This window comes from Triticum urartu, chromosome 7 (assembly GCF_003073215.2).
Source record: "Triticum urartu cultivar G1812 chromosome 7, Tu2.1, whole genome shotgun sequence".
Taxonomy (NCBI): Eukaryota; Viridiplantae; Streptophyta; class Magnoliopsida; order Poales; family Poaceae; genus Triticum; species Triticum urartu.
This window is the reverse complement of record NC_053028.1, coordinates 78,221,204-78,231,819: the sequence shown is the minus strand read 5'-3', so window position 1 is coordinate 78,231,819 and position 10,616 is coordinate 78,221,204. Positions and strand designations below refer to the sequence as shown.

General features: G+C 43.1%; 1 protein-coding gene across 1 annotated transcript; it reads right to left on the bottom strand.

Annotated features, from left to right (window-relative positions):
* Positions 1–8,631: 8,631 nt before the first annotated feature.
* On the bottom strand, positions 8,632–10,376 carry LOC125518666. The gene is made up of 2 exons (XM_048683491.1): positions 10,107–10,376; positions 8,632–8,960 (listed from the first exon to the last, which is right to left on the bottom strand). The coding sequence occupies exons 1-2, from the start codon at positions 10,369–10,371 to the stop codon at positions 8,920–8,922; spliced, it is 306 nt and encodes a 101-aa protein (XP_048539448.1). The 5' UTR covers positions 10,372–10,376; the 3' UTR covers positions 8,632–8,919.
* Between the last annotated feature and the right edge of the window lie 240 nt (positions 10,377–10,616).

Genomic DNA, 10,616 nt, shown 5'->3' with positions numbered 1-10,616 from the left:
GAACATATTGTGTAGAAATACGGTGCCTAGAATGACAATCTCGTCGACTAGATGAACTAGGATGTGCGTCATGATATTGAAGAAGGATGGTGGGAACACCAGCTCGAAACTGACAAGACATTGCGCCACATCACTTCTTAGCCTTGGTATAATTTCTGGATCGATCACCTTTTGAGAGATTGCATTGAGGAATGCACATAGCTTCACAATGTCTAATCGTACGTTTTCCGGTAGAAGCCCCCTCAATGCAACCGGAAGCAATTGTGTCATAATCACGTGGTAGTCATGAGACTTTAGGTTCTGAAACTTTTTCTCTGGCATATCTATTATTCCCTTTATATTCGACGAGAAGCCAGTCGGGACCTTCATACTGAGCAGGCATTCAAAGAAAATTTCCTTCTTTTCTTTGGTAAGAGCGTAGCTGGCAGGACCTTCATACTGCTTTGGAGGTATGCCGTCTTTTTCGTGCAAATGTTGCAGGTCCTCCCGTGCCTCCGGTGTATCTTTTGTCTTCCCATACACACCCAAGAAGCCTAGAAGGTTCACGCAAAGGTTCTTCGTCACGTGCATCACGTCGATTAAAAAGCGGACCTCTAGCTCTTTCCAGTAGGGTAGGTCCCAAAATATAGATTTCTTCTTCCACATGGGTGCGCGTCCCTCAGCGTCATTCGGAACAAATAGTCCGTCGGGATCCTTTCAAAAGATTACGTGTAAATCATTGACCATAGCAAGTACGTGATCACCAGTACGCATGGCGGGCTTCTTCCGGTGATCTGCCTTGCCTTTGAAATGCTTGCCTTTCTTTCGACATTGATGGTTGGTCAGAAGAAATCGACGATGTCCCAGGTACACATTCTTCCTGCATTTGTCCAGGTATATACTTTCGGTATCAGCTAAACAATGCGTGCATGCGTGGTATCCTTTGTTTGTCTATCCTGAAAGGTTACTGAGAGCGGGCCAATCGTCGATGGTAACAAACAGTAACGCGTGCAGGTTAAATTCCTCCTGTTTGTACTCATCCCACACACGTACACCGTTTCCATTCCACAACTGTAAAAGTTCTTCAACTAATGGCCTTAGGTACACATCAATGTCGTTGCCGGGTTGCTTAGGGCCTTGGATGAGAACTGGCATCATAATGAACTTCCGCTTCATGCACATCCAAGGAGGAAGGTTATACATACATAGAGTCACGGGCCAGGTGCTGTGATTGCTGCTCTGCTCCCCGAAAGGATTAATGTCATCCGCGCTTAAACCAAACCATATGTTCCTTGGGTCACCTGCAAACTCAGCCCAGTACTTTCTCTCAATTTTTCTCCACTGCGACCCATCAGCGGGTGCTCTCAACTTCCCGTCTTTCTTACGGTCCTCTCTGTGCCATCGCATCAACTTGGCATGCTCTTCGTTTCTGAACAGACGTTTCAACCGTGGTATTATAGGAGTATACCACATCACCTTCGCAGGAACCCTCTTCCTGGGGGGCTCGCCGTCAACACCACCATGGTCATCTCGTCTGATCTTATACCGCAATGCACCGCATACCGGGCATGCATTCAAATCCTCGTACGCACCGCGGTAGAGGATGCAGTCATTAAGGCATGCATGTATCTTCAGCACCTCCAGTCCTAGAGGGCATACGACCTTCTTTGCTGCGTACGTACTGTCAGGCAATTCGTTATCGTTTGGAAGCTTCTTCAATATTTTCAGTAGCTTGTCAAATCCTTTGTCAGACACAGCATTCTCTGCCTTCCACTGCAGCAATTCTAGTACGGTACCGAGGTTTGTGTTGCCATCTTCGCAATTGGGGTACAACCCTTTTTTGGGATCCTCTAACATGTGATCGAACTTCAACTTCTCCTTTTGACTTTCGCACTGTGTCCTTGCATCAACAATGACCCGGCGAAGATCATCATCATCGGGCACATCGTCTGGTTCCTCTTGATCTTCAGCAGCTTCCCCCGTTGCAGCATCACGGTATTCAGGGGGCACATAGTTGTCATCGTCCTCTTCTTCTTCGATGTCTTCCATCATAACCCCTATTTCTCCATGCTTCGTCCAAACATTATAGTGTGGCATGAAACCCTTAAAAAGCAGGTGGGTGTGAAGGATTTTTCGGTTAGAGTATGAGTTTGTATTCCCACATATAGGGCATGGACAACACATAAAACCATTCTGCTTGTTTGCCTCAGCCACTTCGAGAAAATTATGCAGACCCTTAATGTAGTCGGAGGTGTGTCTGTCACCGTACATCCATTGTCGGTTCATCTGCGTGCATTATATATAATAGGGTTTTTATCAGTTATGCCACCGGTTGTGTCCCACTACTCAGTTTTGCCACTAGAAATTTCAACTGCTCAAAAATGCCATTGCTTCATTAGACACATGCTCAAAAATGCCACTAAACACCATTATTGTGATCTCAAATCTCTTTTGCCATGTTATAATGACATAAATACCTATGAACCAACATGCCAGCTCTCCCTCTATCTCACTACAATAAAGTATGGGGCCCACTTGATCCCAACAGCGTTCTTATTTTCCTATAAAATTATTTGCTTGGTTACTCCTAACAAGTGGGGCCACACATATCATTGTGAGATAGAAAGAACTGACATGTAGGTCTAGGCTTATTTTTGTCATAGAACATGGTCAACGGGTTTGACGTAAAAATAACAATGTCTAATGGCATTTTTGAGCAAACATCTAACAGAACGATGGCATTTTTGAGATATCTAATGGCATTTTTGAGCAAGCATCTCACGGATTGATGGCATTTTTGAGCAGTTGTAACATCTAATGGCAAAACTGAGTAGTGGGACACAACAAGTGGCATAAATGATAAAAACCCATAATAATTATGTGTGTCAAAAGTAAGAAAATTGGACAAGTATCTATCTAAAGTAAGAATTGTTTTTTCTTTCATAAAGAAGATAAGAACAAGAGGCTCACCACGGTGGTGCCGGCGACGAGATCAGCGCGGCCGATCAATGGCGGTGAAGACGGGGACGGGGCGTGATGGACCGCTAAACCTATGCAAATCTCGGGGAAAATGGAGCTTGGAGGTCGAGCTTCGAGAGGGAAAAACTTAACTAGCGTGGCTCGGGCATTTCATCGAACACCTCATGTGCATAGGAGGTGAGCTAGAGCACCCAAATGCCCTCCCCTCGCCGGCCAAAAAAACAGAGCACTATGGAGTGCTCTACTCGCAGGCGGGGGGGGGGGGGGGGGGGGGGGAGGGGTTATATATAGGCAACTCATTTGTCCTGGTTCATGGCTAAAACCGGGACTAAAGGCCACCCTTCTATCCCGGTTCGAGACACGAACCGGGACCAATGTATGTGGGCCAGGAGCGAGGCCCATTGGTCCCGGTTTGTGCCAGGAACCGAGACAAATGAATCCAGACGCAATGCCCACGAGGCCCCGGCCAAGCCCCTGGGCGCACGAACCGGGACGTATGCCCCATGGGTCCCGGTTCGTGACTGAACCGGGACTAATGGGCTGGCCAGGCCCCAACCAAAGCCCTGTTTTCTACTAGTGAGGTGTAGCTAGACCAGCCGACCAAGTGTTGGGGGATCAGCGCAGGGCCGGTCCTCAGAGTTCGGGAGCCCGGGGCGAAACTAAAAGCTGAGGCCTCTTAACATGAATAGTGAAATAATGGCCTACGGAGGAAGTAGATAAAGGTGTGCGTGGCTATCATAAGGTATTCTAAAAAATGCAAAGCCATGTTTCATGTGTTAACCTTGTACTACAACTATGGTCATTTGATGATAGAAATTAAGAAGCTTCTGGAGCTTCGTGGGTTTGTTCTGCTGAAAATAGATCGTCATCAGCATAATGTTGCTCATAGTCTAGCTAATGTAGAAAGAACTGGAGATTGCTCCGGTTATTGGTTGCATCGTGTTCCCGACAGTGTCATAGAGCTTGTATTAGTTGACTGTAACGCTATTTCTAAAGAATAAATAATTACTTTTCCCGCAAAAAAAAGACATGTGACTGCATGAATTGTCTTAAAAAAATGTACCAAAAATTCAGAGTTGGACTGCACATTATCCAGTTCTTGGGATGTGTTACTCTGAATAGAAATTAAGATAGATGAACAAATTCATCCAAGTGATGATAAAAATATTTCGGTCATATCTTGAAAAATTAAATCAATGCTACGATGATACTGCAGGTTTACTCTTACCCAGTTTTGCAAATATGTAACTCAAGACTTAATTATCCGATTTGTGTAGTCATTGCACAGTCATCTCAAAGTTACCTGCCATGATCATCACAGTGCCTTGCTCTTCGTTCTATAAAAAAGAGCCTTGCTCTTCATCTTGATCTCTGACATCTACACCACGGCAACATCTCTATTAAACCACAAGAACTGAAGGTTAATACTAATACAAACAGCAAAAGGTGTTGACCTGCCAGAGACACTCACCTCCACAGACGAACACAGCACGGGTCCGCCGCCGAGCTCCGCCGCACAGCCGCACCCTTTGCGATCTGGGCCTCCAGATTAACTGCTGCAGTTTGGTTGCAAAAGAAAAGGCGGCGTGATACATGCGTGATGCCTCGCTTATATTCCTTCCTTTTTAAAGATCTCGCCCCAAGTTACTCGATCCCAGCCTGGTCAATGCGTGTGTTACGGCATATACTTCTCTAGCTACTACTACTTGGGCCATACAATAAACCTTTTAGCGTGCATGGCATTCGGGGCCCCTCCACTTTGGGGGCCCGGGGCGGCCGTCCCCCTGCTCCCCCTTAGGGCCGGCCCTGGATCAGCGGTGCGGTTGTGTGCTGGGATGAGCACGGCAAATTCCTTGGATCGTTAGCCATTGTTCTGCATGGTGTTATGGACTCAGCTACACACACTTTGAAGCTATTCGGCTATTCCTCATAAACACATCATCTTGAGAAAGCCAAATAATATTCGTCATAGCATTGCTCTTGTAGAGTGAATGAATTCCTTATAGGATTTTCTTACTAACAGCGTGTGATAAAATCCGAACGCCGCCGGTAACCTGGCGAACTACCAAAAGCGTCGAGAAAAAATGGGCCTGACGCTGATGACAACGTAGTAGCAACGTGCGGCCCTGGCTAACACCGCTAGTAAGACACATCTAGGAAGCCCTCCAGCCAGAAAGTACTAGTGGTGCTTGCCATATATCGCACGCCACTAATGATCAAAGTATTGCGTCCTTGCAATGGCTAGACGCCACTAGTAATCTATGCTTGGCAAGCGTGTCAGCCCCATTGACTTTTGGACGTGAGAGGCATAGTGTGGACATGATGGTCTGGACGGCGCCCATGCGGAGAGGGGCGGAGAGTCTAGGAGTGGTGAGGGAAAATGAGAGGTGCGGTGCGGTGTGGACGACGTTGGAGGCCTGCTTGAATAGGCGTGGCCAGGCGAACAAACAGGAAGCCGGTTTCAATGCGGCACAACAGCCGAAATAGGCTTATTGGTCGTCGCGTCGGCACTGAAGCGGCGGTGACCGCTCGTCCAGCCGCGTCGCTTTGGCCGGCATTAAAGCCGTGGAGTCGCGTCCGCTCTGGAGCAATGTTGACCGGCATGAATGCGCGGCGACCATTTCGCGCCGTGGGATTTTCGGACGAGGAGGTTTTTGGGTGGGACAGGGTTGTCAGATTTGTGTGGGTGCGGTACGAACACCCGCAAAGCCCCCTCTAGTTTTTATCTGGTTTGTGGGAAATAGACAACCAGGCCGGTCTTTGGACCGATGGGGTATCGCGTTGGATGACAATTGCGTCCATACGCTCGGTCTGTATGGTTGCAGGCGGTGTAATGGTCCATGCCCTAAACTTCTACTCAATTGCAGTTAATCTGTTCCATGCAAAGCAAAACATGTGAGGGAAAAACAAGACCAAGCAAAAGATGCTCGCCCAAGTTCTTACCAAAAGTTGTTACACAACTGTTGCAGCAGATAAAAAATATCATAATTTTGTTAAGCAAAAGTCAGATTAATGTAATTTGCAGAATCTAGTATTCTTATAATGTTATGGGATAAAACCTGAATTTTGTTCACCATTTATTGAGAAGATTTACAATACGCTAAACCAAATATACTTAGAGGCCTGTTTCGGTACACCCCCCTCCCCCCAACACACACACACACACACACACACACACACACACACACACACACACACACACACACACAAATCGTATAAGGGCGGTATGGTTATTTCATCAACCCATATACCCATCTGTATATGTGAGACGGACGAGGCATCATATCCACTTTTTTTATCAAACTTCAAAAAATAGTGCAGGCGTGAATCAAACTCAAGACCTCTTGGTCTAAGGAGGACCACACTAACAAACTAAGACATCCCAATGCTTGTGTATATTTACTATAATTTTTTGTGTTCTTCTACTTCAGTTCATGGCTGGGCTGGTCCATTGTTGAACCGGTCCTTTTATCACTATTCTTTTTTTTTCTATTCGTTTTTTTTCTTTTTTCAGTATTTGTTTTTTCTTTTTCGTAAAATTCTCACGTTTATAAAATTTTGTTTAAAATTTCAAAAAAGTTCCTTTTTTATATTTTGTTCATAAAGTACAAATGTTCAAATTTTAGAAAATTTGTACAGATATGTCGAAAATTGTTCGTTTAAATAGAAAAATAATCACATCATTATAATTAATTTTTTGGACATCTATTAAATAGAAAAAATGTTCGTACTAATAGAAACATGCCCACATAAAAAATTCGACCACTTTCAAAATTTCTGAGCATCTATTAAATTTATGAAAAAGAATAAAAAATGGGAACATGTTTTGAAATTCCAAAACATTTTTATAGTTTGAAAAAAATATTTGAAAACAATAACATTTTTTGGTTTTCCAAAAATATTTCAAATTTTAAAACAGGTTTTAAAATGAATAATAATGTTTAAAAAATGAAATTAACGAAAATAGAAAAAAGAAATAGAAAAAAATACGCTCAGGCCTTGCCCAACTAGGGGCGACATCGGTTCCGTCGGGTGCTTGTTGGGCCGGCCCAAATATTCGCTGGTTTGAAAAAGTTCATTAATTTTGAAAAGGATTGTTTATATATTTGAAAAATATTACAGGATTTTATAACTTGTTTATAAAAGTTTAAAATAGTTTCTGGATATGGAAAAAAGTTCATTAATTTGAAAACAAAGTTTGCGAATATAATAAAATGGTCACGAATTTAAATGGAAAAAGTCCGCGTATGGCGTTCAGGTTGGGCGAAAGGTTCCGTCTCAGAGTACCTTTTTTCGGTATCGTTCAAATGGACCAAATGTTTTCTAGGGCATTGTATCACCATTCTAAGGCACTATGCCATGTTTTTGTGATTTCGACAATTCCGCATTTTCAAATAATGTTCGTGCTAAAAAATTTATTTGGAATTTAGAAAATAATCCTGTATTCAAAAAAATTTCTACACAAATTACAAAAAATGTTTGCGGAAATTCAAAATAAATTGGTTTCAAATTTTTGTTCATATTTTCTAATTTTTCATAGAAATTTCAAATTATGTAGTGGTTTTCAAAAAATGTCCGTGGCCAAAATTTTACTCTACCTAACAAGCTAGTTAGAGATTTGGCTAACAAGTTAGTTGTAGATTCGGAATAGAGAGAGGTGGTTGTGAAATATCTGAAGTACTCTTTTATTCATTTCATTTCTTTATTTTTCCTGCTTGATAATGATTTTGTTTTCCTCTGCTTCACACATTCTGAGATAGTGTCAGACCTTCCAATGTACTCCCTCCATCCGAAAAAGCTTGTCCCTCAAATGGATATATCTAACACCAACTTAGTGCTTGAAGCTAGATAGATCCATTTGAGGGACAAGCTTGGGACAAGCTTTTTCGGACGGAGGGAGTATCTCATTCCTTGATCACCGGTAATTGACGAACAGAAGTGAGTACCACTTTGTGGCAGGTTGATGACTTGGAGTAGTTTAATGAGATTGATGGGTGAATTCACATCAACTGCAAAATCGGATGGGTATATGGACAGGATAGAAGATTATGTGAATCTAACAGGTGAAGAGTCGAACCCGCAAAAAAAGGGGTGAAGAGTCTATTAGTACTCCATAAGATTGCAGAGTCAAGTCTTATTTTACTCTACCTAAAATATGGAGTTGAAGTATTTGGGTCAACTTTACATGCCATGAGTAGCTTGGCCGCAGACTACCATCCTCGTACCCTACATACTGCAATCTCACAATAAAGAAAAAAGAAGAAGCAAAACATACATTTTTACTGACCTTCAAACGTTTCAGTAGTCAATACTGAAACAAGAGAGACAGAGACAGAGAGAGAAAGAGACAGAAACTGAGAAGGAAGCATAAAATGTCTGAAGTTGTTGTCATACTCATGAACAATGTACTGTGCAGAAACTATCATTCTTAGAGTATCGTGGGATACAACCTGAATTTTTGTTCAAAAAAACTACCATAGGCTAACACGCACGCAAGTAAAATGCAATCAAATACACCACGCACGCAGCAAAATGCAGCAAGTCGTGTATGGGTGCATTAACCTCACCATGTTCAGAACTCCGGTCTCCATGAAAACACAAATTCATTTAAGAGAATAACAAAACTTTAAGCGGAATAACAAAACTCAAGTGCTCAACTCACTGCATTTAAGAGAAATGCGGCTAACAACAATTAAGTAGTAGCCATTGTCAACGCAATACAGACCAATGCCACTGCACCATTGTACAAACAGTTTCAGAATTTTAGAACCGTGATGGCAAAGCAAATAGGTTTCCTACTGTCAGGAGAACAAACCAAGTTTAAGTAGCAGGAACACATGAACTGCTGGGTTTTCCTGAACCCATATCTCTATGAAAGGAACTGGGCTCTTATGTCGTCGTGTCCGAGGCTGCGACACTTCTGAAGAGGTAGACAGGAAGGCGACTTCTAGGGGCATCTCTCTACTCTGCATTGACATCCGCGTACCGCAGCGCCGCGTGGGCTGAATTAGCAGGAAAATAGTTAAACTGTTAGGCATTATGTGCCACAGGTACTGCAACAGTTTTAAATAAGAAGATAAAAAAGACAGCTGATGTACAAAACCTCAAAACAATGTGAAGTGTTGTGGGCTAAAAACCAATTACAGTAGGCTAAAAAACAGAAATCATTATGAACGATTGGCCCCACCTCAGGGTGGTCGTAGGCAGACTGAACTGATTTTGGTTTTCAAGTTCCAAAGTCTGCCACTAGTGGCATATCGTATTAAATTGAAGAAATGAACCATCAAAACCATTGGTTTACGTATCAAGGTTCAGTGTGGATTTTTTACTTATGAAATGACTCCTCACTCCTAGTAAACAACTATCTTCAGACAACCTTCTGTCCATAAACCCAACAGGCACAATGTTGTGCCTGTTAACCACGTACTGATTTAATCCAACAGCAGTTCATACTATTTCCAAGTCTTAACTCCTAACTGAAAGTCTGAAACAGATTATCAAAAGTTCGGAACAATTACAGTAGGCTAGAAAATAGGAACCTATGTGAAGTTGAACTAGGCAGACTGAACTGATTTGGGTTTTCAAATTCCAAAGTCTTCCACTAGCGGCATATATATCGTATTAAAGCACAGTAGCATCAAAACGAATAGTTCCCATATCAAGGTTTAGTGTGGATTTTAAATCTGTCCATAATAGCATCAAAGAACTGATTTGATTCAACAACTTTTACTGAAAGTCTGAAACACATTAGGAAAAGTTTCAGACCACATAAACTGTTTTTCAGACTAGTAGTTTCGAATACCCAAACTTTTACTAAATTTGGAATTTGGAGGTCACATTCAGCAACATTCTAGCATCTGTCCATAAATACAATTTACTGATGTCTATAATCGTACTGCAGTTCAGACTATTTCCATAAACCCAGCCGGCACAATGTCATGCCTGTTGACCACCTACTGATTTAATTCATCAACTTGTACTGACAATTTCCATGTCTTAACTACTGACCGAAAGGCTGAAACAGATTATCAAAAGTTTCAGACTACACCGGTTTCAGTAAACTGCTTTTTCAGAATTCAGACTAGTAGTTCAAGACTACTACGAATATGAGTTTCTTGCCAAAGGAGAAGAGTAGGAAGGTTTCTCACCAGGCGTCCCGACGATGACGACGAAGATGTGGAGGGTATGGCCGCTGCTGGGCAGGTCGACGACGAGTGGAAACATCCGGCCATCATGTGTGGGGAGGCCCATGACGAGCTCGGAGTCGTCCAAGTCTACCATGGGGCGCAGCAGCCTGACCAGCTGATTCCTCAGGCGGAACACGGACCTCCCCCTGAACACGAACGAGCCGCGGGTGATGAGGCCCCCGAGGATGTTCCGCCACATGTACATGATCATCCGCGAACGCAACATGGGGTGGGGAAACTGCAGTTGAGTCGCAAAGAACCATCGTCAAATCAAAGAAGCCAAAGAAACCATGGTCGCAACCAAGAAGCAGCGCAAATTTGGCAAGAACAGAGCATGCGAATGAAAGAAAATCCAAGACCCAATTCATCAAATTGGGGAAGAATCAAGGAATGGGCGTGGCATCTTCCTGCTGATGTTGTCGAGGTCGTGGACGAAGTCGACGGTGGCGCCGGTGTTCCGGAACCTCCCGT

Excerpts from the sequence above, each read along its gene's own strand:
- LOC125518666 (XM_048683491.1), bottom strand. The coding sequence starts at position 10,371 with ATGTTGCGTTCGCGGATGATCATGTACATGTGGCGGAACATCCTCGGG. Across the intron at positions 8,961-10,106 it reads CGTCATCGTCGGGACGCCTG|CCCACGCGGCGCTGCGGTAC; the intron begins GTGAGAAACCTT and ends CTGCTAATTCAG.